At 41.8% G+C, this 27,058-nt stretch overlaps 2 protein-coding genes across 2 annotated transcripts in view; both read left to right on the top strand.

The window, feature by feature from the left end:
• Positions 1–27,046, top strand: part of LOC133208903 (neuropilin and tolloid-like protein 2) — a 45,864-nt gene extending 18,818 nt beyond the window's left edge. The window contains exons 4-9 of the mRNA XM_061347145.1: positions 1,005–1,143; positions 5,140–5,270; positions 11,293–11,316; positions 11,427–11,554; positions 22,813–23,041; positions 26,041–27,046. Coding sequence (XP_061203129.1) covers positions 1,005–1,143; positions 5,140–5,270; positions 11,293–11,316; positions 11,427–11,554; positions 22,813–23,041; positions 26,041–26,156 — 767 coding nt within the window. The 3' untranslated portion in view covers positions 26,157–27,046. The remainder of the gene's footprint in view (positions 1–1,004; positions 1,144–5,139; positions 5,271–11,292; positions 11,317–11,426; positions 11,555–22,812; positions 23,042–26,040) is intronic.
• On the top strand, positions 15,969–20,809 carry LOC133208905 (borealin-2-like). The gene is made up of 4 exons (XM_061347146.1): positions 15,969–16,333; positions 18,020–18,087; positions 19,414–19,512; positions 20,056–20,809. Exons 1-4 carry the CDS (start codon positions 16,205–16,207, stop codon positions 20,084–20,086), a joined length of 327 nt encoding a protein of 108 aa, XP_061203130.1. The 5' UTR covers positions 15,969–16,204; the 3' UTR covers positions 20,087–20,809.
• Positions 27,047–27,058: the final 12 nt, after the last annotated feature.

Raw genomic sequence — 27,058 nt, forward strand, 5'->3', positions numbered from 1 at the left:
CATGGGGCACAGAGCCTCCCAATCCTTATACAGAAACATTATGGTTACCTGAGTGAGGCCAAGGTCCTCCACAATTTCTAGATAAAGTATTCCTACAGACCTCTGCCAATATGTGCAAACAGCTACAAATGTTTTTAACTCATGTATAAAGTGTAAGTTCTAAAAAAAGTGGTAGAGACATACAAGTAAATCCTTTTTGCATTCAGAAGAAGCTGACAGTATGTGATTCTTTAATGCTGTCATTCCAGATAACCAATTAGTATCTGAAAGTTCATGTAGCTTAATAGATGACAAGAACAAGAAACACTTAAGCTATTCATACAATATAAATCACAGTTCTGAACTACAGATGTGGAAGTCTGGTCAAAAAGTAACCACAGCTGCATCAACTCGGGATTTAGGGATCTGATCCAAGTCCTGATGTTAGGCTGCCACTCGTTCAGACTTAGTAGTCACCTGCATATTAATAATGTATATGAAGCATTTACACTTCTCTGAATATTCTAATAAAAGGTGTCTCCTGCCAAAGGATTCTCTGAATTTGGGCTTGATGTTTAGGAAATATACCAGTGAGTAGTTCTTCATAACTTTTTCTTTTCCATTCTTTTCTGCATCCCTCAATGTTTTGTCCTTTTTTTATGTACTTTGTTTTCACAGAACACTGAATTTAATTTAATATTAAACCTTGTTTGAATACCTTTGCATATATGCTAGTATCTGTTACATGTGCTGAATTCAATTTATGTTATTTCTGAATTTTCAACAATAAAGATCAGCAAGCAAAAAAAAGAATCCATGAAAAAGGATCTCCTCTATAATAATTTTTAAATTTTTTATTATAGTGTATCTGAGTTTTTGTAGCAGACTTCCAGATGTATTTTGAGAAGTTTCCAGTCTCTTTTTTATCTTGCTGTCTTGGAGGTCTGTTTCTTCATTATTCTATGTCTTCATGTGCTTTTTATATAGATCTTAATTTAATCTTTTGCTCAAAGTTTTATGTCTAGCTGCTCCACGACAAAGAATTGAGTTGACCTTTGATGAGACTTATTACATAGAACCCTCATTTGAATGTCGGTTTGATGACCTGGAGGTTCGAGATAGACCTTTTGGTTTCTCCCCTCTCATTAATAGTTCATCATCATGGCTTGACTTCACGAACGAAGATTTGGGAAGGGCTTTTACCCACGCTTACTACAAGCGCGCTGATGACTAAGAAGGCCAATGTGGGATAGGCAAATCCGGCTACAAAAAGCACAGCAGAAGGTCTCCTTGGGTGGAACAGGTGGGACACGATTCTTCCTGCGTTGTCTTTTCTCCTCGAGACTAGTTCTTCGTGAACTCTCAAAGGAGTCAGCGGCATTATGTATGGTGTGCCTCCAAGTCTCCCGATTGGAGGCCAAGGTGGACCACTGATGGTAGTCAATATGGCCAAGGCTAAGGTATTGTTTCAGGGAGTCCTTATATCTCTTCTTTGGGGCACCTCTCTTGTGGCTACCGGTGGCAAGTTCACCATAAAACACGATCTTGGGGAGGCGGTGATCCTTCATTCTAGAGACGTGCCCTGCCCAGCGCAGCTGCAATTTCAGCAATATGGCCTCGATGCTGGTGACCCCTGCCTGTTCGAGGACAGTGACATTAGACACATAGTCAGTCCAATGGATGTTTAGAATTGTACGGAGGCAGCGCTGATGAAAGCGTTCCAGGAGTCGCAGGTGATGACGGTAGATGACCCATGATTCAGACCCATATAAAAGAGTAGACAATACAATGGCTCTGTAGACACTGACCTTTGTACTTTTCTTCAGGTGTTTATTACACCAGACTCCTTTATGGAGTTTTCCAAAGGCTCTATATGCCTTTGCTATTCTGTTGTCTATCTCTTTGTCGATCGTGGCATCCGAGGAAATGATGCTTCCCAGATAGCTGAACTGCTGAACTGTCTTAAGGTCTGACTCGCCGATGGTAATATGGGGACGGCGATAATCTTCTTGGGGTGCAGGTTGGTAGAGGACTACTGTCTTCTTCAAGCTGACTTCCAGCCCAAAAACCTCAGCCGCCTCCGCAAAGCAAGATGTTAAACGCTGCAGAGCTGCTTCTGTGTGGGCAACAAGGGCGGCATCATCAGCAAAGAGCAGTTCACGGACAAGATGGTTTAGGGTCTTAGTGTGGGCCTTCAGTCACCTTAGATTGAATAGGCTACCATCGGTACGATATCGAATATAAATGCCGTCTTGTTCGTTGAGGTCTGCTGTAGCCCTTTGGAGCATCATGCTAAAGAAGATTGTGAATAAGGTCGGTGCGAGAACGCAACCTTGTTTCACACCATTGGTTATTGGGAAAGGCTCAGAGAGTGCATCGCCATACCTGACTTGGCCTTGCTGATCCTCATGTAACAGAATAATCATTTTGAGGAACTTGGGGGGACAACCTAATCGTTCTAAGATCAGCCACAAGCCTTTCCTGCTCACAGTGTCAAAAGCTTTGGTGAGGTCAACGAAAGTTACATATAACCCCTTATTCTGTTCTCTACACTTTTCTTGCAATTGTCTGAGAACAAATACCATGTCTGTGGTACTTCTATTAGCCCTGAAACCACACTGACTTTCAGGTAGAAGTTCTTCTGCGATAGCAGGTACTAGTCTGTTCAATAGTATTCTTGCAAGAATTTTACCAGCAATGGAGAGCAGAGTTATACCACGGTAGTTTGAGCAGTCTGACTTGGCACCTTTTTTCTTATACAGAGTGACGATGATTGCGTCACGAAAGTCTGACGGTATTTTGCCTTGTTCCCAACAGCACACAACTAGCTCATGAAATTTAGCGTGGAGTGCTTGGCCTCCATGCTTCCATATTTCAGGTGGGACTCCGTCAACCCCAGCTGCCTTGCCAGTTTTCACCTGCTGTATGGCCTTAAGAGTCTCTCCCATGGTAGGGGCTAAATCCAATTCGTTTTTCACTGGATGTTGCAGAATGTGCTGGATTCCTTCACCTTGGACTACACGATTAGCACTAAAGAGGGTTTGAAAATGTTCAGACCAACGATTCAGGATGGAGATTTTATCTGTAAGAAGCGTTTGGCCATCTGCACCAAGTAAGGGGCTTTGAACCTGGAATGTGGGTCCATACACTGCCTTCAGAGCCTCATAGAATCCTCTGTGGTCACCCAAATCTGCACATAGTTGAGTCTTTTCTGCTAGGTTGAGCCACCACTTGTTCTGGATGTCTCTAAGTTTCTGTTGGAGTTTGCTACATGCAAGACGAAAGGCTGCTTTTCTTACATGGCAGAGTGGCTGAGCGAGGTGTGCTTGATGAGCAGATCTCTTTTTTGTCAGCAATTCCTGGACCTCCTGGTTGCTATCGTCAAACCAGTCTTTGTTTTTCTTTGAGGAGAACCCAATGGATTCTACGGAGGACTGCAGGATGCTGTTTTTGATATGTTGCCAAAGCGCTTCAGGAGAAGAATCTATAAGTTGGTCTTCAAGCCTAGTTTGAAGGTTAGCCTGAAAGCTGTCCCTCACTGCAGCTATTTGAAGATTATCAACATTGAGCCTCCTCCTTGGAATGCCGCCCCTCTTAGGTTTGGGCTTGAAGTGGAACTTAAGTTTGCAACGCACAAGGCGGTGGTCTGTTTGGCATTCTGCACTAGGCATCACTCTGGTCTGGCAGACATCACAAATATTTCTCTGGCGCACTAAAACATAGTCAATAAGGTGCCAATGTTTAGATCGAGGATGCATCCAGGTTGTCTTCCAGCTGTCTTTCTGCTGGAAGATAGTGTTGGTGATGGTAAGCTGTTGCTCTGCACAGAACTCTAGTAAGAGATGACCGTTATCATTGCAGCTGCCAACACCGTGCTTGCCTAGTACTCCTTTCCAGGCTTCAAAGTTCTTTCCTACTCGGGCGTTGAAATCACCAAGGATTATGATCTTATCTTCTATAGGAACTTTCTGAGTGAGGTGACGCAGGTCGGAGTAGAATTTTTCTTTTTCTGCAGGGTCAGCTTGCAGAGTTGGAGCATATATGCTGAAAAGAACAACGTGTTGCTTATTGTGTAGTGGAAGACGTAAGGAGATAATACGGTCGGAATGACCTATTGGCAAATTTTCAAGTTTAGAGGCTATGGAGTTTTTAATCATGAAGCCGACTCCAGAAAAATGACTTTCAGTTTTGGGTTTGCCTGACCAGTAGAGTGTATAGCCAGCACCATGTTCTTTGAGGCTACCTTCCTCATGAAGGCGAACTTCACTGAGTGCAGCGATATCGATGTTAAGACGTGACAATTCATGGGCAATTAGTGCAGAACGGCGCTCAGGACGCCCACTGTTCACTGTATCAAGCATGGTTCTGATGTTCCAACATGCGAGTGTCAATCTGGACACACCTTTGGAGGCAGGTGTATGCCTTTGTCTCTTTGTCTTTAATTGACCGCAATAGAAGATGCCCGTTGGCCGCGGCTAGCCAACCAGGTGGAGGGGGAGATGAGCTTTGGTTAGGCCACCTTTTCTAGGCCTCTCTCCATATGGAGCAAGCAGTGCTGTCCTTGAAAAAGGCTGCTTGGTCATTCAGGATGCTGCCAAACAAGACTGTCATCTCCTGGGTCAGACTTGAGCGACCAATGTCCTGAACCGCCTGCATGCAGGGTTGGGTCTGCGACTTCCAGTGCACCTTATCACCTGCCGTTTCGTCCCTCACCTGTCGCTACAGGGCTTTGCAAGTGTGGGTAAACCCTTCGGGCCTGCGCAGTGGATTTATTTTAGGTGAGGAACAGCGTGCGCAGAACTGGCCTCACCCTTTACACCTGAGGTTTATCTGCCAGGGCCTAGCAAGCTTGGACGGTGACAGCAAAGTCCTCAGGTCGTAGGTTTAATTAGAGTATCCTTCTCTTAGATGGATGGCCTTACAGGGCTACACGAGCTCCATCTGCCCGGGTTTGAAGTTGGAGTTGTCCTTCTCCTAGGATGGTTGCCTGAAGGCTAGTGAGCCCATCCTGCCCATGGACACACTTTGTCTGACCCTTCATTTGAGAGCTGACTGGCATGGGAGACCCTACCAGAAGCATAAGCCACCACCAGCATAACTCCCAACTTCACAAGGGCACGCAAGCTCTTTCCCCACGACAAGGGGGTGTCCGTGAAAGAGCATTAATAGTTACTGTGGTTTGAAAAGTCCTGCACTAATTAGATCAGCGGGGAGATTTATGTGGATTAAGTTTACTTCTGATGAAGATCTGGAAGGAAAGGGATTTCAAGCAAAGTACTCATTTATACCAGGTAAAGATGCCTAACATTCTGACCGAGTTAATAACCATCTGCTCCCATGCAATTCTGTGATGTGTTTATGCTGGCAGTCTAGAGCTGTAATTCATCCTAAGTGTTTATGAAGACAGTGACAGTGTGATAGTTACAGCCTCAATCCTGCTAATCTCACAGCATACTTAACTAAAACCACTTTGAAAAACTGACTGAAGGAAATTGCAAGTCTGTAGTTTGCTAGAAAAGTCAGTTGATCTTGTTTGTGCTGAAGGCTTTAGCAACTTCCATCTTTGTTACTACTCTAACTTGTACCAGTACCTCACCAGTGGTAGTAATGGAAAGAGCATTTATGTAGACAAATAGCTGGTGTTTTCAACAGTCTGTCATCCAGGAATGTAAGACACTATGACAAAAACAACTGAAGCACATCTACAATAGCACTTCCAGCCAGATGCAAAACATTTTAAATCTCCATTCTGACAAGCCAGAGGAAATATCTATACAGTCCAAGCATTAGCTCTCAATATAACTAGATTCCCTCAACCCACAGGCTCAGAGAACAGAATTGTTCTTTGATCAAAATACTGTGTAGTTTACAAGGTATGAAGAGGATAATATGCTGACAGTGCCTTCAGAAAAACAGAAGTACATCTGCTCTGTGGGGCCACTTAAAACTGGCAGGGCATTCTTTTTACAGGAAAATTTGATCTGGTGTCCTTGTGCAGCACTTGACTGCTGTACTTCATAGATATTACACATGTATTTATCAGCATTTTATTGTCTTTTGTGACAAAGGACAATATACAAATGTCAGCTCTACTACTACTATAAATGTAGGCATAACTTTTTAATGTCACCTTTACCCAATTGGTCTTTACCTGTATAGCACATGAAAACACTCTACATGATTACGTGTTACCGCTCATAGAACTGTATACCTGTCCTGGGTTCAGCAGTAGCAGTCATTTTTCTCTTTCTTGGTAGCTGGTGCAGTGCTGTGTTTTGACTTTCAGCTGGGAACAGAGCTGATAAAAATGATGTTTTGGTTTGGCCAAGGACTTTGTGAGCCTCATGCTCTGCCAGGGAGGAGGGAAGCTGGGAGGAAGCAGAGACAGGACACCTGACCCAAACTGACCAAAGAGGTATTCCATACCACAGCACGTCATGCCCAGGAGGTAACTGGGAGTGAGCCGGAAGGGCGAGGGGGACTGCAGGGTTGGAGGAGGTATCGGTCGGTGCTTGGTCGGGCTGGGGGGGCGAGTTATCGGTCGCCTGGTGATGAGGTGTTGTATTCTCTTCCCTTGTTATTTCCTTTATCATTACTATTATTGGTGGTAGCAGTAGTGATTTGTGTTATACCTTAGTTACTAAACTGTTCTTATCTCAACCCATGGGAGTTGCATTCTTTTTGATTCTCCTCCGAGAGTAGGGGGAGGGCAAGAAGGAGGGGGGAGGAAGTGGACAAGCTGTCTGGCTGAGGTTAAACCACGACAGTTCTTTTTTGGCGCCCAACGTGGGGCACGAGGGGTTGAGATAACGACAGATCTGACCGTCACAATGCTGATTTATTGGCTCTCAGAGTTGTTCCTCTTGATCTCACAGCTTCAGAATGTTGTAACTTACTTAGAGCCGGTATTTGCTGTGTTAGTGTTTATCAAGTGTGGGGCTTGGGCTAAGGTTCCTGTCTCACTGTACTTTATGGCAATGACTTGTAATACGGGCGGGCTCCAGCAGCAGGGCGGGACGGACGTGGCCGTGGACTGGTCCCTGGCCGTCCGGCTGCTCCTCACCGTCCTGGCCCTCGCCCTCGCCTCCGTCTGCGTGAGGCTCTGGGAAGCCGAGGGGGGGCGGCCCCGGGAGCCGGCGGCTGCTGAAGCGGCCCGGGAGAGCGGCCCCGGGGACCAAGCGGGAGCGGGACCGGAGGCCGGCAGGGAGCGGCTGCCGGTGGAGGAGGTCGGGGCGGTCGAGGAGCGGGAGGAGGCGGCTGCCGAGCAGTGGGAGAAGGCGGCGGAGGAGCCGAGCCCCGCAGAGGAGCCGAGCCCCGCGGCCGAGCCCAGCCCCGCGACGGCCGAGAGCATTCCCCGGAAGCCGCCCGCCGAGCCCCAGGAGGATGCAGGAGACCCCGCAGCATTTCCCAGCAAGGCAGAGGAGGAAGAGCTGGACTCAGGAAAAGAGAAGCTGGTGGTGGGAGAGCCGGCAAGCACAGCAGCTACACCAGCCCCAGTGACAAGTACAGCAGCATCGTTTGAGAGTTCTGAAGGTTTTGGATGGCCTTTGGGTACCCTTGGGACCTGCCTGCTGATTGTGATGGGGATCAGCATGTTGGCACACACACAGAGTGTGTTTTACCCACCACCATTTTGTCTGATCTCAAAAGTTAAGCAGAGTCAGGTTTGGGTCTTGTCTGGGGTTAGACAACAATATGGGAGGACCAAGAGGTTTTCTCCAAGGCTGGACAGCCATGAGTGGCAGGGCATGTGGGACAGTATGGGCAAGTATCTAGTCCACTGGGCCCCTCCAGTGCTTTGGAAGCATTGGAGATGGAAGGACAGTGAATTATTTTGAGCCTGGTGGGCCCATGACCCTTAAGGCCATCAGAGCAGAGATGCAACATAGAGATGGACTCATGATCGAGGGGTGGACTTAGCAATGGACACTATTGCCCAGGTTATTCACAAGTGTGAACACTGCACACAGCCTCTCCTGCTCTGAAAGACTGTTACAAGAGATGGAGCCTGACATCATGGACCAGATGGACTCAGCAGCTTTATAGGGACTGGTCCATGCACTACGATAGAGTGCACTTAGATAAGAGTGATGGTATATTGAAAATGTGGGATCTGAGCATGACGTGAATGGTATGGAATAAGGGGTGGATAATGTCCTGGGTTTAGCAGTAGCAGTCATTTTTCTCTTTCTTGGTAGCTGGTGCAGTGCTGTGTTTTGACTTTCAGCTGGGAACAGAGCTGAAAAAAAATGATGTTTTGGTTTGGCCAAGGACTTTGTGGGCCTCATGCTCTGCCAGGGAGGAGGGAAGCCGGGAGGAAGCAAGAGACAGGACACCTGACCCAAACTGACCAAAGAGGTATTCCATACCACAGCACGTCATGCCCAGGAGGTAACTGGGAGTTACCCGGAAGGGCTAGGAGTGGACTGCAGGGTTGGAGGAGGTATCGGTTGGTGCTTGGTCGGGCTGGGGGGAGCAAGTTATCGGTCACCTGGTGATGGGGTGTTGTATTCTCTTCCCTTGTTATTTCCTTTATCATTACTATTATTGGTGGTAGCAGTAGTGATTTGTGTTATACCTTAGTTACTAAACTGTTCTTATCTCAACCCGTGGGAGTTGCATTCTTTCTGATTCTCCTCTCCGTCCCTCCGAGAGTAGGGGGAGGGCAAGAAAGGGGGGGGAGTGGGTAACAAGCTGTCTGGCTGGGGTTAAACCACGACAGTTCTTTTTGGCGCCCAACGTGGGGCACGAGGGGTTGAGATAACGACAGATCTGACCGTCACAATGCTGATTTATTGGCTCTCAGAGTTGTTCCTCTTGATCTCACAGCTTCAGAATGTTGTAACTTACTTAGAGCCGGTATTTGCTGTGTTAGTGTTTATCAAGTGTGGGGCTTGGGCTAAGGTTCCTGTCTCACTGTACTTTATGGCAATGACTTGTAATACGGGCGGGCTCCAGCAGCAGGGCGGGACGGACGTGGCCGTGGACTGGTCCCTGGCCGTCCGGCTGCTCCTCACCGTCCTGGCCCTCGCCCTCGCCTCCGTCTGCGTGAGGCTCTGGGAAGCCGAGGGGGGGCGGCCCCGGGAGCCGGCGGCTGCTGAAGCGGCCCGGGAGAGCGGCCCCGGGCACCAAGCGGGAGCGGGGCCGGAGGCCGGCAGGGAGCGGCTGCCGGTGGAGGAGGTCGGGGAGGCCGAGGAGCGGGAGGGGGCGGCGGAGGAGCCGAGCCCCGCAGAGGAGCCGAGCCCCGCGGCCGAGCCCAGCCCCGCGACGGCCGAGAGCATTCCCCGGAAGCCGCCCGCCGAGCCCCAGGAGGATGCAGGAGACCCCGCAGCATTTCCCAGCAAGGCAGAGGAGGAAGAGCTGGACTCAGGAAAAGAGAAGCTGGTGGTGGGAGAGCCGGCAAGCACAGCAGCTACACCAGCCCCAGTGACAAGTACAGCAGCATCGTTTGAGAGTTCTGAAGGTTTTGGATGGCCTTTGGGTACCCTTGGGACCTGCCTGCTGATTGTGATGGGGATCAGCATGTTGGCACACACACAGAGTGTGTTTTACCCACCACCATTTTGTCTGATCTCAAAAGTTAAGCAGAGTCAGGTTTGGGTCTTGTCTGGGGTTAGACGACAATATGGGAGGACCAAGAGGTTTTCTCCAAGACTGGAGAGTCATGAGTGGCAGGGCATGTGGGACAGTATGGGCAAGTATCTAGTCCACTGGGCCCCTCCAGTGCTTTGGAAGCATTGGAGATGGAAGGACAGTGAATTATTTTGAGCCTGGTGGGCCCATGACCCTTAAGGCCATCAGAGCAGAGATGCAACATAGAGATGGACTCATGATCGAGGGGTGGACTTAGCAATGGACACTATTGCCCAGGTTATTCACGAGTGTGAACACTGCACACAGCCTCTCCTGCTCTGAAAGACTGTTACAAGAGATGGAGCCTGACATCATGGACCAGATGGACTCAGCAGCTTTATAGGGACTGGCCCATGCACTACGATGAGAGTGCACTTAGATAAGAGTGATGGTATATTGAAAATGTGGGATCTGAGCATGACGTGAATGGTATGGAATAAGGGGTGGATAATGTCCTGGGTTTAGCAGTAGCAGTCATTTTTCTCTTTCTTGGTAGCTGGTGCAGGGCTGTGTTTTGACTTTCAGCTGGGAACAGAGCTGATAAAAATGATGTTTTGGTTTGGCCAAGGACTTTGTGGGCCTCATGCTCTGCCAGGGAGGAGGGAAGCCGGGAGGAAGCAGAGACAGGACACCTGACCCAAACTGACCAAAGAGGTATTCCATACCACAGCACGTCATGCCCAGGAGGTAACTGGGAGTGAGCCGGAAGGGCGAGGGGGACTGCAGGGTTGGAGGAGGTATCGGTTGGTGCTTGGTCGGGCTGGGGGGAGCAAGTTATCGGTCACCTGGTGATGAGGTGTTGTATTCTCTTCCCTTGTTATTTCCTTTATCATTACTATTATTGGTGGTAGCAGTAGTGGTTTGTGTTATACCTTAGTTACTAAACTGTTCTTATCTCAACCCGTGGGAGTTGCATTCTTTCTGATTCTCCTCTCCGTCCCTCCAGGAGTAGGGGGAGGGCAAGAAAGGGGGGGCAGTGGTTAACAAGCTGTCTGTCTGGGTTTAAACCACGACAATACCTTACTAGGGATTTAGACTTGGAAACTTCAGATTACCACAGTGACCGGTCCACTGGAAGTAACACACTAACATTTTTTCATAGGGTCAGTACTTATGCATTCAGTATAGTTCATTTCCAAAGCAATTTCATTAACATCACTGTCAAAACTAACTTAGCCTAGTTCCAGTCTGGAAGGTAAAATATACATTTAAACTGTATAGTATTTTTGCAATAGATTGCAGCAAATGAAGGACCAATATTTTCCTTTCCTCTACATTCACATAGAGTGTGGTAAAATATTTTGTAATTGTGAAAATGGAAGGGGACATGCATGTACACCCCCACTCAGTTCACAAAGAAGGTTAAAATTTTCAGTGAAAATTGGTAGTTGAATTCAGAATGTAATGTAGGTACAACATACCAAATAGTGATTTTTGGTGTTTTGCTGGAAACCTGTGCTGTCAGTATAGAATTACCTCATTTAGATAAGGTCAATCTTTGTGGAATAATGCTATCTTAAAAAAAAATAATAAAAACTCTGTCTCTGTACCCTGCAATTGATTCAGTAAACAATTTTTATTGTGATATAATAATAGACATAATCTTCAGAGTATACTAAACCTTGAAGTGAATCATAAACACTGATAGCCCGTGTGATTCATTACTTCTTTCTATTACAGATCCTGACTCTACTTACCTAGGAGGTATTTTAAATCCCATCCCAGGTCTAGTATTACAGTAACAATTTCTTTATACATTAAATTTAAAATTAATATCATACTGAATTTGACAGCAAAGTATATCTTCTCCCTAGACTGCCAGTTTGAACTCTCAGGAGCTGATGGAATAGTACATTCCAGTCAAGTACAACAAGAAGGAAAAACAAAACCAGGGCAACCAGTTGACTGCAGATGGACAATTAAAGCTACTCCAAATGCTAAGGTGAGTTTCATTCATATCATTCAATATATAATGGGTTTCTAAGTCGTTAGTAACAGGTAATAGTCACTAGCTGTGATTTACATGTCTCACTTTCACTGAAATGAGTGAGTTACCACTGGCTTAGGAAATCCATATAGAGGATTGTTCCTGAAATTAAATTTATAGAGCAAGTCCACAGTCTTGACTTCCTATTATTTGAAATTTAAAATACAAAATAACTGTGAACACTGTTCAAGCAGCAATTTTCAAGGACATTTGACTTGGACTCTGGTTTTATTGGAAGACCGCAGGCAAAACCAGCTAGCTAACAGCCCTTAAATCTTGCTGCCACATCTTAAAATTTTGCCTCCAGTGGTTCTATTGGAAAATTTGGTTCTGTTCAATGTCAAAAGAACATGTACCTGCTCCTCCCCAGTGTAATTCACAATCCAGCACCTTAAACCCCACTTTCATCAGTAGCCTGAGCTAAAATGAAAGGCATTACCTGGAAGCAGCTAAGGAATTGTTACTCTTCTTCTGACTTAGCTATAGCATCACACCCTCTTAAAGTGACACAATAAAATTTGCTAGAGCTTTTCTTGCCGAGCCTTAAAGGGGCATAGTAACTGTTCGAGCCAAAAATCAGCATACGTTACCTGGGTACCTGGTATTCGTGATTGTGCCTGCAGATCTAGAGACTGCTTATGAAATCATCACTATCTTATGCTCATTAAAACAACTTGAGCTTTATTGTTGGTCAGAGAGAAGGATAAAATTCTGTTCATAATTCCAAAATACAATAGCTATAGCCTGTTCAACAAAACCCAACAGCTATATGTTTCAGACATAGAATGGTTAATAACTTGGGTTGCACTGAAGAGTACATATTTTTTCCTCCATATAGTATACACATATTTCATTTTGCTCCTGTATGTGCGTTAAAGCACATATCACTGCTTGCATGTACACAAAAATTAAAAAAATATTTCTAAGCAGTAGCTGCCAAGAGGACAAGCCTACTCTATGCCTTCTTACATACCCTTAATGGTTAACTAACCAGCCCTGTTATCACAAAAGACAGACAAAGAAACTCTCTAAGGCTCGATTTTGAGTTTTAGAATACAGGAATTCCTTATTGCAGCGCTGGGTGCACACACACGTCATTTTGCAAAGGTGAGCGCGCCTGGAGTCTATAAGCAGCATCCATGTATCCAACAAACTTATGTATATTTACAACCTTTCTGGGAAATGCTTTACATATTCACTAGATTTCCTGGAACTAATTGTAATATTTGCGTTTTAATTACACATGCGCTTCCTTGATGAGTGGTGGTTTTGAGGGGTCTCTGGTGTTTGCTGACAGTCTTCCTCACTGTGTCTGCTGATTGACCTGTGTGCTTCTGCAGGTGCAAAAGACTTGTGGATTACTAAAAACTCTCTGTGGTTTAGGTCAGTTTGTTCTTATTTGTTCCTTATCTTGAAGAACTGACCCCATATGTCTTGGTTACTCCTTTTTTATCTTCAAAGGCCGCCCTTTTTTTATACATTCCCCAAGGCCTATCTTGCTCTTAACAGAGTGGTTTTAATTTACAACTTAACATTTTAGCTTACAGCCCTATTAACCAACTTCCAAATTAAAAGTTCAAAACCAGCAACCTAAAAAATGGTAGTAAGAGGACAAGACAAGAAAGAAACTAAAACTTTGTTAATATATTTGAGCATTTGAGGAAGTGACTCAACTCATGGAACCCTATACTAAGTAATAGTAGCAGTTCTTCCAGAAACTGATTTGTAGTACTCGCTAAGAACTTGCCAACAAAGTTTAAGTTGACAAGCAGGTATTCTTTATTGCAGCACTGGGAGACACGGGGGATAGCTCTTCCTAGCTTGTCTCAGCCAAACCTCAAACAGACTGTGGTTATATTGTTGCTTAACATACATATTCATTAAACGTCATACATATTCATTAACCATCCGAGAACCGCTTTACATAATTCCACACCCATTTCTGCATGCGCACAACAACGTGGTAGTGGTCTTTGGGGGTCATTTACTTCTTCCAACAATCTTCATCACTTTCTGGCAATCTCTGAAGCATTTGCAGTAGATAATGCTTACACCAGCTTAACTTGTTCAGTAACACTACAGACATAATCATCTCGTCCTTCGGTTAGCTTAGCCACAGCACATCCTGGACATCTGCTAGTTTCAGGTACTCTTTATCTACATGTCCTGTTTTTCTGTCCTGTTTTTCTTACAATTATTTTTTGCACTAAGGTCATAAGGACCTAAAACTATGCTAATTACAACGACTTATCTTATACAAGGATTCTCATTATGTTCTTTGGGTGTATTCTGACTAGTTTTTGTGAAACATTTACCTGAGTTACTTTCTACTGCTAATGTTACAAAGCCATCAAACAATGTTATTTAGAACTGATTTTACTTATTTACAAAAGATTTTGTACTTCCTTGTCTCAAAATAATAATAAAACCATTTTCTCCCTACGTTGCCATTTGAGTGCATCAGGTCTTACGCTTAAGTACTTTAATAAATTATCGAATGTTGGCAGAAGGCAGAATTATAGTTGGGTCAGTCCTGAGATTAGATCATCATCCTAAGTTATAGAGTTAAAACATTACAGAAAAATAATTCTTAGTATTCCAAGAGTAGTTTCTCAAGCTTCAATTCTGGCAGAATTATGATGATAAAATCTATTAGATCTGATATGGTGCAGTCTCCTCAGAAAAATAAGCCTAGACATTTTTAATTTCCTCAATTAGATTTTGTAACAAAAGTAATTTTTTAAAACTGATACAACTGCAGCAATGAAAGGACTTTTAAAATCTGTGTAACAGATATTTACACATACAGAGAATAGTTCTACTAAAAGTGTCCTCATTTATTTTTAGCTTCCCGTGTAATTTCACAGCAGATACATAAAGTCAATCATTAAATGCAAATACCATCTCTCAGCCCATATGCTAGCATTTAACAGCTCACACCCATGTTTGTGAGATAAGACATCAATGGAAGAAAGTTTCTCAATATAGCTGAGAACAAAGACAGCAGAAGTAGAAGAAAAGGAATAAAAAAATGGATACTGAAAATCACACAATAGTGAGATGAAGCATGAAATAGTATGGCACAGGCTGCACCTTTTCATAGTGTGCAAGGGGAGACAGAGCTGGCAACCTCCCTCTGGAAAACACTGGAAAGGAAAAGCCAGGGTGTTTTGCCTGCCTTTTCCTGTGCTCGCTCTTTTGCCATATTTTCAGTAGAGCTTGTTAAGTGTTTGTAAATCTTTTTTTCCCCCAAAGTTGGTTGGTTTTGGTCTAGTGAATTCTTTACAATTCAGTTTTAAAAGGCTTTGGCTGTAGCTGAGGTTAAAAGAGAGATATGGCAAAAGGACAGAAAAACAGGTAATACAACAGTAGTAAGTGTGGTATTCATCTATGCTTATCTCCCCTGCTTCACAAATTAAACAAGAGCTGGAGATGTTTGTCATTAGGCAGATGCATGAAAAACCATACCGTGCAAAAGGTCCTTAGTGTCTGTAATAGCAGCCTGAGATGTAGCTGTAGGCTGTACTCACTCAAAACACATCAAGTCTAGACTCAAGCTTATCTGAGGAACATACTGAAGACCTTGTGGGTAGAAGGCGCATCTCTCACGCAGAGCAGGAGACCTCTGCCTTCACATGGATAGATTTCTTCTCTGTCAAAATAATGGCTATCTGAGGAATTTTTAAAGTTTAAGGACGGCCTTTGCAGCATGCCTAGGTAACTGAGTTTGAGTTACACAGTTCATCAACTTCCCTTAGAATTTTAAGAATCCCAATACAACCATTCAAGAGATGAAAAAGGCCTGTGATCTTTTCACGTAATTCTAGCTGAATTGCAAACTTGCAGAAGTTTCCTGCTCCGGCAAAATAAATTATTTGCTTATTTTCTAAGTGCCATGTTGGTCTTCCAGTTTCTTTGCTGCGTATGTTCTAACACATATGCTGCCTTCCCTTGGATTAGAATCCTGCTTTTGGAGGAATTAACACTGGCTTAATTTATTAACTCTTCCTAGAAAGCCAGTTTACTTTTCTTCTGCTTCCATTTTTATTCAAATTACTCCTGACTTTCATGGCTTGTATCTTCCATAACAATGCTACGGTTTAGTAATTAGCTTTCATTCTGAAGCAATAAATTTTAATTTCCTTATTTTTACTTCAGAGCTTTCCTGACTAGACTACTTCCCTTATATTTTAACACTGCTGTTAGGAATTAAAAAGAAAGAAAAAAGAACAGTCAAAATGCCATCAACATTCTTTCAGCACATTTATGCATTTCTCATATCTCTTCTAGAGTAATAGGCTGCACATGTAGCAGAGCTGCTTAGGGCTTTCTTCAGCAAGTATGTTGCTTTTTCCTGCCCACTGAAGTTTGTAAGGGAAATGCCATTTCTCTTCATATTCCAAAATATGCAACAAGAAAGACACTGCCACTGAAAAGTAATTCTATTTTGTCTGGGGCTTGAAGGGGTATTTAGTGCCTTCTAACAATGCTGTGTGTCACTGTGTCTGTGATGAGCATGCATAGCTTGCTTTCAACTCTGATCCAGGTGAGTGGTCATCAGTAGCTTTCAGTAGGTAAATAGGCTTCAAACCAATTGAGTTTGAAATGGTTTTTTGTGCTCTTCATAAAACTTTTCATTTTTCTCATCTTTCTAATGTATTTCTAGTTAAGGTAACTACAATTGTTGAATATGAAGATGCCAAGCATATTTCTGCAAAGAAAATATCTAAAAAGGTAAGTTTATTTTGAACAATCAATATAAGGGCTTTATCATTTGTGACCTGCTATGAACTCTGCTAGATCCATGACTGGGCAGGCCAGTGGCTTGCTGTTTGCTTGAAAAATCAATTGTTTTAAATTGGGTATATTTTAAGCAAGGCTAAACTATGTAGCAAATTAATTTCATAATGAAATAAGATACCTGTGCTTCTGGTAACTAATTCACACAGTCTTGCAAGCACTGGCATAGTCTTTCTCTCTTCATTTGCCAGCAAGTGTTGATGGCTTGAGGACCAATTTTCTGCTGATTAGGGGGGGGGGGACGGACGACACGACACAGACGGACACACAACCAATAAAACCCCAACCATATCTTTGATTTAATACATGATTTTATGTATTTGAATGACTTGTGCATTCTTTTCCACCTTGATCTCTAAAACGGCACAAGTGTGTTAATTTTACCACCTCAGTTTGTGCGATGTAATGCCTCAGCCAGACATGGAAATATGTAGCAAGATGACAACAAAGACTAAAAGATTACATGTGAAGTTACAGAGCTTAAAGGTTGGAAGGGTGTGTATTATGAGACAAAGGGGCACAAAATAAAAAAATGGAATATAGAACCCTTAAGAATTAGTTCTAAGTAATGTTAAGTTTGGCTTTGTAACAGTAGCAATGGAAAATTACTGAGGTGCATGGTACCTAGAGGAAAAAAAAATAGAGTACAGCCAAAGAATATACTGAGAAATCTCACAAGATAAATCATTATAGTTGACATAGTTTTAAGAAAAACAGTCTAGAAGAACAGGACACAGGGTAAGGAGTATCTGGGAACCGCAGGTGTCCAGGATGGGCTACAGTTAAACTAACTGATAAGTAGGAGGACAGGAGGGTTATTATGTCTCTGGTGCAAACAAACCAATTAAACTGGTATGAGCATCTACTGGGCATGCTTCAAAGGCTGCCAGAAGTGATGAAGATTGCTGAAAGAAGTAGACGACCCTCAGAGACCAGCACCACAATTCTGTACACATGCAGGGAACTTTCTAGAAAATGATGTAATCCATATGTAGCTTTATGAATATGTATGTATGCCCAGGGATTATATAAGGATGGCTTGTGTAGCAATACAGGGACACATGTTAGGAGGAGCTATACCCCGTGTCTCCGGGCGCGTGAAAACTTTGTTGGCAAGTTTGTTCCTGGAGTTTTCTCTGAATCAATTAGAAAGGTGGTTGATTGTACAGAACTTATGGGTACAAATTGGAGCACAAGAGGTTCCACTTAAACCTGAGAAGAAACTTCTTCTCGGTGAGGGTGACGGAACACTGGAACAGGCTGCCCAGGGAGGTTGTGGAATCTCCTTCTTTGGAGACATTCAAAACCCGCCTGGACACGTTCCTGTGTAACCTTATCTAGGTGTTCCTGCTCCGGCAGGGGGATCGGACTAGATGATCTTTTGAGGTCCCTTCCAATCTCTAACATACTGTGATACTGTGAACTTCAATATGATCTTTGGGCATTATGGAACTTGACATTTTATGTGTATGTATAACTTATGGGGCTTAACTGCTTTTCTTTGGTGTGTGTGTCCCCCCCCCCCCCCGAATTCCTGGATATTTCCAGGGAATAATACTGTATTTCATTTGTCTTAAAATGACACTTCTTTTAACTGCAGTCTTGTATATGCATTTCCAGATTTCCAAAAGTAAGTTGTTGGCTTCACTGTCGCCTAGTCTAAATGGCAAACTGGACCCTCTTTCTAGGTAAGACTGATCTTTAATGGTTTAACTCACCTGAACCTGTGAATGCTGAATAAAGCTTTTCAAATGAAGTAGCTGAGATTTGAGCCCAAGAAGAATATATTTGATAAAGATATTTTCCAAAACCTGAATCGGATGTGTTGTAGAGATACCCACCTGAACAAAAAAGTAACTCTAGCTGATGAAGGGATGTAGTGGTACCTCTCGCTCGCTGAATGGTGTGCAGTTCTGAATCTGTGTTATCAATGTCAATTTCCAAACAATACTGAATGGAAGCGCGTCGGTAAGGGAAACCTCTCTCTTGCTCTGTTAGGAGTAATGAATTGTTCTGTAATAGTTATTACACAGCTAAAATGGAGGTGTCATTAGTAGGAAAATGCACACATGCAAAAAACATGTTAAAGCTGCTTACAGTCACAGTGGACCAAATTCAAGTCTCACTATAGGATCTAATGAATTAAAAACGTCATGGAGATCTGAATGAAAGTAGAAACTTAGAAGCTCCTGCTACTCCTACAGCTCCAGTGTGCGTACTTATATGCACAGAAACTTGATTCATTTATCTGAAAACAATCTGAACGTAAGTTAAACAACATATCAGTGTTTAATGTGCCTAAAAGATTTTAATTGCTTTCTTGAACTGGGATTACAGAAGTTTTGGCTCCACAAAATCTAACCAGAGAAGGCTGCTTTGCCTGGGGAGGTCTGCAAGTTCTCAGTCCTTGAAGCTTGTTGTTGTTTGAGTACACTAATGCTGGGATTAAACCCACATGCCCTTATATCTTCAAAACGTGTGTGGGGAAAGGGAGATTAGAGGAATGAGTGAAGTAAACTTCTGTCATCAAGATATCTGTGAACTGAGTCAAAATCCAAAACTGGAAAAATTTGTTCTCTGGATTCAGGTCAACCACACAGGGCAAATATCCTGAGAACTAATTAGAAAAATGCAATTATTGCTGAAAAAGACTTCTCAAGAAAACTTTGCACACTCAGATAGAAAGTTGTGGATGATACCGTAATTATGTTCAACTTGAGTACTGCAGCCCTCTCTCAACTACTAACATAAATTACTTTATTTCCTCTATGGTGTTAGGTCCCATTATATCATGTCTAACTCAGGAGGGCTTCTTCACTTATATATACACTAGGCCTCTGTTGTAGAGCACTTTAGCATTCTCTAGTTCACCAGCTGTCTGCCTTCATCCTAGCTAAAATGCTACAGTGGAAGTAGATGAGGAAGTAAAAGAAATAAGCAATGACCACGTCTAATTCTTTTTTTTGTTTGGTTTGTTGGCTTTTTTGGTGGTTTTTTTTTTTTTTTTTTATTAGGTCTCTTCACTCTTCTGCAAGTGTGACTGAAGCTGTTAAGTCTCCTGCTTCTGATTATAGCACCACAAATTTCAAAGCCAACCCAAAGGTATCTAAAAGGTAAGAGTTTTTTGGCTTGTTCTTAATAACTAACTTTAAATACCAAGACACAATACATTACATTGATATCAGTCTAGGCTTAATAGATCTTCATGGTCTGCCACTAAATATTTTTGGTAGCGGGGATGCGACCCAGTTGCACACCTCCTGCTCTGAGTGTGGGTGTTAACTTATGTTCTTACAGAGGTACAGGATTTGATTATGTAATTAAGTCAGTTAAAATAAAACAACAAAAAAAACCCAACCCAAACAAAACAACCCAAACAAAAAAAACCCTGAATAAAAAAAAAAAAACAAAAAACAAAAAACAAAAAAACCTGGAAAACCCAACTGGATCTAGAATATAAATTCTATTTCCACTCGCTGTTGTGTGAAGGTATAGTTTACAGTTTAAACTAATTCTCAGAACCCAAACTAGGTAGAACCAATCTTGGATACTGCTACAACTTTTACTGGACTATTAAATTTAATAGAAGATGTTACAGCACCAAAAGTTTTTATTTTTTTATATGTATATTTATTTTACTTTTTTTTTTTTTTAAGGGAAAGGGGAGAATGTGAAGAAAACCAGTGAGAAGAAAGAGTTGGTGAAGGATTTTATGCCTTGATTGGAAGCTATATTCATGAGCTTTTGACTCCATAGGCTGGGGGAGTTGCTTATTGAAAATGCTGCTGTTGTGTGGGGTTTTTTACAAAACAAACGATGAGCAATTGTTTAGCTAGGAACATGTTTCCCATCTTAAAATTCTGCTTAACAAAAATTCAAAAGCTTACATTAGAGGTACTGTTTTGTTGTGTTTTTTTTTTTTTTTGTGGTGTTAAATGTGAAATGTTCTCCAAATCTGATTCAGCATGTAGGTACAGTGTGCTTATTTAAAAAAAAAAAAAGAAAAAGAAAACCCCCACAATTATCTTTGGCAGATGTGTGCAGATACCTTTGAACTTCTGTTAAAAGAAGTCCTGCCATAGCAGTGTAATCTGACTGGAACATAGGGTTCTGGTCAGAGGAGTGAACATGGTGTCTCCTTGAACCTTATTTTTATGAAACTGAAACATAATGAGGAATACTAGCTTCTTGTTCATGCTGTTCAACGCACTATCCCAGCATAAGAGCACTGAACACTTCCTTTCATAGCAACTCCATGAATCTCCTGTTAGCTCATATATTTTATATATGTGTACACAAAACACAGTGAGGTGCTATTTCAAAATGGATGTGAGTGCTGTCAATCCTTTCAAGTAGGGTAAAATATAACACTATTTCAGAATTGCTTTATCTGTGGGCCTGTTAGCTGGCCAAAATGTTGCTTGAATGGCAAGGACTAACAAATGTTCTTTAGCAAGATGAACGGCTGGGCATGCTTTCTAATGAAGGAAAAGGTATTTAAAGGAAAATGTCTTGTGCCAAGCATAAGGGTAACAGTACAGCTCACTCTTAAATCTTCCACAGTCATGCTGCTGGCTGAATGACCCTGAGTGCTTATTAAAATGCAGTATTAAAAAAACAGATCACTGTCTAAGATTATAGCTGTATTACTCTACTACTCTATTCTGTTTTCCCTGCACAACAAAAGAAGGCTTCTGTTTCTCTAGAGCTGGAAGCTGGGTGCTGCTTTTAGCACTGATAAAGGACTGAAGGAACGTAGCTTCCACTATTCAGCTATGAAAGCATTAGCATTTGTCAGGCTTAGGCTCAGCATTTACAATGTTTACTCATTAAGAATGTCTTATTTAATCTAGTCATTTTTAAATTGCTGTTTAGAAATAAACTCATTTTTATGTCTACTAGCACTTTGTTATTTAGGCTGCCTTTATAGGTGGTTTGACTTCCTATACTGATCTAGGTTACTAAAACCAAGAGCTAGAGAATCACCACAGGGGTAAAGCCTTTGCCAATCTATTATGTGTGGAAGGCGAGAGATGTTGCCAGTAATTGTCCTTGCAACAGCAGCTACTGGTATATGACAGCATTAGCAGCTGGTGTACTTCTCACTGTTCTTTACTGAAGTCTGTGTGAAGAACTTAGTACTCTGTCACCTACCAGTGGTCCTAGGTTCATAAATGAAAATGACTTACTGCTAAGCAAAGTTATTATGGAGGCCGGGGGGGGGGGGGGGGGCCAATATTCTTTTATCCTTATGGAAATTGACTTCTTGGAGGGCAGCAGACTGAGAACGCTTATGTTGCTACTATCCATTGATAAATACAACCTTTTTTCTGTTAGTGCTCTCCACATCCTTAATATTCACTAATAAATCAAACATAGAAAGCAAAACCGTACTAAGAGATCAGAATATTGATGTAAAAAATAAGGCAAACAGCATGTTCTTGTTCTAGGTATGTGTCCAAATCAGATCTGGCTTTGGACTTGTAATGCAGTGTAGATTGAAGCTAAGATCTAACAATGGGCGTTAGAATACTTTTTTATATTCTTGTAACTGCAGGTTTTTCAGGAGGTAGTATTTATAATAAGTCAACAGATTTTATATTTGCCATGCATTTGCACCTGATACTTCTGGAAAAAATGAAAAGGTTTACAAGTTTCTAATACTTTAGAGGTATGAAAGGCTTTTTGTTTTAAGTTGGGACAGCAATTCTTACACTTTTAAATTGAAATGTAATGGTATAAACTTTTTTTTTTCTAAACATTCTATTACGGTTCTTTTTTTACGTTTCTGACATTATAAGGGATAACTTTGTTCTTGATGCATCTCATGGAAGGGTGGTGATTTCTATTATCCGTCCACAATATTTGTGTGTACTGTAATAAAGTTAATATACATTTTTGTGGAACAATCCTGTAAAGCTAAGATGCTTCTTTTCAATGTCTTTGAAATATTGTGCTAGTAACAGACAATCCTCACTTTCAGATGCATGTTTCCAAGTTTGTTTTCCCTACAGGTGCTACTTATCATGGTACTTCAGAGTTATGAGACTTCCAGATAATAGAACACATTTGTGGGGTTGTTGTTTTTTTTTGGGGGGGGTGGTTGTTTGTTTTTGTTTGTTTATTTTTTCTTAATTTTAGTTGTTTTGTTTGTTTTGTGTGTGTGTGTCCCCAAGTTCTCAATTTTCTGTGTCACTGAAGCAGCACTTGCTGACTTGCACTATGAAGCATTAAGCTCATATTCAAACTAGTATTTACTTTAATCCATGTACCTGGTCATTAATTTCTGCATTGCTCCAATTTATGGACTTGAAATTTTTTTAACTTCTTACCACAAAACTGTTCTCTGTACATAGAGATAGTCTTCGGTGTGTTTTGTGCTCATTGTGACTTTTAGACTTGGTAATCCCAAGATTTATGTACGATTTCTCGACTATCAAATGGAGCATTCAAATGAATGCAAAAGAAACTCTGTTGCTGTGTATGATGGAAGTAGTTCTATTGAAAACCTGAAGGCAAAGTTCTGCAGTACGGTAGCAAACGATGTCATGCTGCAGACTGGTATGGGTGTGGTGCGGATGTGGGCAGAGGAAGGCAGTAGGCTAAGCAGATTCAGAATGCTGTTCACTTCATTTGTGGATCGTAAGTAGATTTTAAACTGCCTATTCTCCTGGGATCAGGGTACTTCTTCAGGTATTTTAAGAAAAGCATCAGCTATACGTTATGCAGCAGGAACACATGAAAAAGGTTGTTTCCATTTCCCTCATGTACCGGCATCTAAGTTAAATACTTGCTTTATTACAGTTATAAGCATGGTTCCTGAAGAAGGGCTTTCCTCCAGTCTTAAAAGGTTTATTTTTCATTTGAATTCGGTAATAATACAGCCCTAAGCTATGTCATTCTCACAAAGAGTTCTACAGATGAGCACAGGCTTACTTAAAGAAGACAGCAGCGTGACTGAAGTGTGCTCTCCCATTAGCCCTCATCTTCCAGTTCTCTGCCAGATACCACAACAGGTTCTTCTCAAGCCCATACTGGATGTTCAGAAGGCTAGAGAACATGCGTGACCCTTCAGAGTCTGGATCTGGAAGTACACCCACTCCAGCTATACCTAAGCTGCTACCTCCTTCTCAGCTGCACATGGCTTAGAGCGATCCCACACGTGCTCCCTTAGGAAAGTCCAGTTGTGTTGCACAACTGTGGATAAGCAGTTAAATTCAAATTTATTTAAGAAGGCTATATTAAAAGCAGAGCTGTAAATGCAAACAGGATTTCTGTTTGGATCTCATAGCCCGGGGTAGAGATAGTCTTTATTCCCATTGTAAATGAAGATGTTTCCTGAAAGTGAGATTTTCTTTGAAGTGCTTTCTCTCTGAATTTACTGGAATTTTGTTGCCTCACATATTTATAAAGGACAATATTGTCCACATTGCAGAACCTGAAAATAAGTAGCATCTTCAGGACTAAAGTAGACTAAGTTCAGAGCTGCAGAGAACTCCTGTGATACATGGGGAGAGCTGAATAAAGCGTATCTGCCACTTCAGGAAATCAGACCTATGCTTGTGCCAAAGGTTTTCAAAAGACTCTATTTGAAGAATAAGTAGTACAAATTTGCTGTCAAAGAAATACCTTTCTTGACAGAACATGTCTGTAGCCAGTCCTGAAAGGGATCCTGGTCACCACCTTGCAAAAAAGTTTAGGTTACAGATAAGAAGTGGATTTTATATTCTGTTCCATAAAACAGTAATTTTTTTAACACAGGTGAAAAGTTACTTTCTGCAAAACAATCTTTCTAAAATGACTGACAGAGACTTAAGAGAAATATCTTATTGCTTACTTTGCCTACATGGTAAAACAATGATTATTGCCTAGATGTAAAATAAACAATTGCATGGTTCAAACTAGTCTATTGTTTAAGCTACAAGAGGCATTTAGTAAAAGTTACATACTGTGCTTAAAACTGGTATTTACTGCAATTTACAGCTTGCAAAAATTGAGAACTGCTTTTCCAGTAGCATTTATTTCAATGCAATTATTGATATTAGTGGTAGTGCAAGTTACTCGAGCTTCCAATCTAGAAAATGCTATGAATTTTGCCAGGGAAATTATCTGTTTATGTTACAAATATTGGAGTGGGGTTGGGTTTTTCTTCTGTTGCGTTTGGGTTTTGGGGGGTCTTTTTGTAGTGTTTTTTTGAGTGCAAGAGTTTGAAATAGTAACTAATCCTAAAGCTAGATAACTTTGTTAACTTATAATTTTAAAGCAACTCAAAAGTCATTGGCAGAAGAAAACCTGAACAGGTATGTGGTTGTTATTATCTATGTTCTATCTTCAAATAGCATCTTTATTGGATAGGGCAATTGAAAGGTACGTGTCTGAAAAATGTTTCATGTATTTTTAAATCATAGAATCAGAATCATAGAATATTTAGGTTTGGAAAGGACCTTAAGATCATCTAGTTCCACCCCCCCTGCCATGGGTAGGGACACCTCACACTAAACCATGTCACCCAAGGCTCTGTCCAACCTGGCCTTGAACACCGCCAGGGATGGAGCGTTCACAACTTCCCTGGGCAACCCATTCCAGTGCCTCACCACCCTTACAGTAAAAAACTTCTTCCTTATATCCAGTCTAAACTTCCCCTGTTTAAGTTTGAACCCATTACCCCTTGTCCTATCACTACAGTCCGTAATGAAGAGTCCCTCCCCAGCATCCTTATAGGCCCCCTTCAGATAGATACTGGAAGGCTGCTATGAGGTCTCCACGCAGCCTTCTTTTCTCCAGGCTCCAACTGGAGACCGGCCCCAACTTTCTCAGCCTGTTTTCATGCAGGAGGTGCTCCAGTCCCCTGATCGTCCTCGTGGCCCTCCTCTGGACTTGTTCCAACAGTTCCATGTCCTTTTTATGTTGAGGACACCAGAACTGTACACAATACCCCAAGTGAGGTCTCACGAGAGCAGAGTAGAGGGGCAGGATCAAAGGAGGCTCCTACCAGAAGTGGGGTAAGCAATTTTTCTAACTGAAAAAAAAAAAAAAAAGTGAATCCTTGCTTATCTTATTTTCAGATCATGAGGCTATTTTTGTCTTCTGCCTTACTAATGATTTGTAATTGTATGAAGCCAACTATGGAAACGATCATTATTTCTGAAAAAAATTGCATAAATGTACTAATTGTGCATGACAGTCACCTAACACATGCCTAGAGCTGTTTGCAGAATTGACTAATGTTAAAAATCAATGTATTTGATTTCTGGCTTGGTTCAGTACATGAATAATGCTAGATACAAAGAACACTGAACATTGCACCAGCTGTTATGAGAAGAGTCCAGCTATGTCCTTGAAGCCCTGGAGTGGAAACAATCAATCATTGTGACTTTTAGACTTGGTAATCCCCAGATAAACAAAAGGAAAATTAAGTCTGTTTATTTGTCCCATCTTTATAAACTTGTGAACAAAAGCCATCCCCAAAATATGTTAAGGAGACTTCACAAAAATGTAAAATAGAGACTGTGCTGGCAGATGCAGAAGCAGCAACAGAATGCATCATCCAAATATACAGAAAGATGAAACAAATTCCCCTGTTCAGGGGAAATAAAGGGAATGTGTCTTACATCGTAACTCTTCCTCTGTGCCTCCAAAAGAACTACAACTCCATACAGATCCATACTGGAGCACCAACAGATACACATGGATCCGTGATAACCACTCTGGACACAAATTTCATAGTTCGTCCTTTATGTCAGAAGTACTTTGGTAGGTATTGTAGCCTTTTACATACATAGCCTTTTTAAGCTATTCTGCTTAAATGACAATCCTATTTATCCTTTATAAAGTAAAGCTTGTGCAGTCTTTCTTTCCAAATTCAGAAGGAGAACCTACCTACTCCTTTTTCTGTCACAGACTCTGAAGCCTCACAGGAGGAGTGAGAAATTCTGTATTCAGGACTAGTCACCCTCCTCTGCCGTACCCTTTGGGTTTTGTATTGTGTTTCAGAGAATCCAGACTGCTCAAGAGTAACTTCCTTCTATGAAACCAAAGAGTAGAACATCTACCATATATCTTTGCTGTTTAATGTATAACTGACTCCACTGAAATAGACATTTCTATCATAAAAATGCCACATTAATGAGACAAAGAGAAAATAATTTTCCTGTCCGGTGCTCTGAATTCATAAAGAATTCCCTATGAATATTACAGAACATACTGAAAAGAATTATTACTATTTTTTAGCATATTTTTTTTAATGTCAAGGAGCTATACCAAACATTCACAGAAACAAAATCTTTAGGGCAACTTTCTACTTAATTTATTTCTTCACATTTCTAAATATATATAGACAGATAGATAAAAAGCTAAACTGTACTCTCTCAATCCCTGCATTAGCTCTAATAGGAGGATCTAGGAGCTTTGATTTTCAAGCAAGAATGACTTAGATGCCTCCAGTTTCTGAAATCTCTTGCAATTACTGAAACAGTCCTCCAGAAGCTGAAATCTGATTTGCCTTAAGATATTAATGGGCTCTACAATGCATATGTTCAGGAACTGCTTCACAACATCTACATAGCAGATGCACAGCAGACTGAATAAATATAAACTGATTTTGAGCATACAATTTTTACATATTTAAAGCCAAGTATTTTAAAACCAAGTATTAAAGTA

This window comes from Neopsephotus bourkii, unplaced genomic scaffold (genome assembly GCF_033783945.1).
Source record: "Neopsephotus bourkii isolate Nb327-2 ecotype Australia unplaced genomic scaffold, CSIRO-AGI_Nbou_v1 NB_303, whole genome shotgun sequence".
In the NCBI taxonomy this organism is placed as follows: domain Eukaryota; kingdom Metazoa; phylum Chordata; class Aves; order Psittaciformes; family Psittacidae; genus Neopsephotus; species Neopsephotus bourkii.

Bases quoted from the DNA above. Each gene is read 5' to 3' on its own strand.
- LOC133208905 (XM_061347146.1), top strand. From the start codon at position 16,205: ATGGTTTTTTGTGCTCTTCATAAAACTTTTCATTTTTCTCATCTTTCT. The intron at 16,334-18,019 runs GTAAGTTTATTT...ATGCATTTCCAG, and splicing joins CAAAGAAAATATCTAAAAAG to ATTTCCAAAAGTAAGTTGTT. The intron at 19,513-20,055 runs GTAAGAGTTTTT...TTTTTTTTTAAG, and splicing joins AACCCAAAGGTATCTAAAAG to GGAAAGGGGAGAATGTGAAG.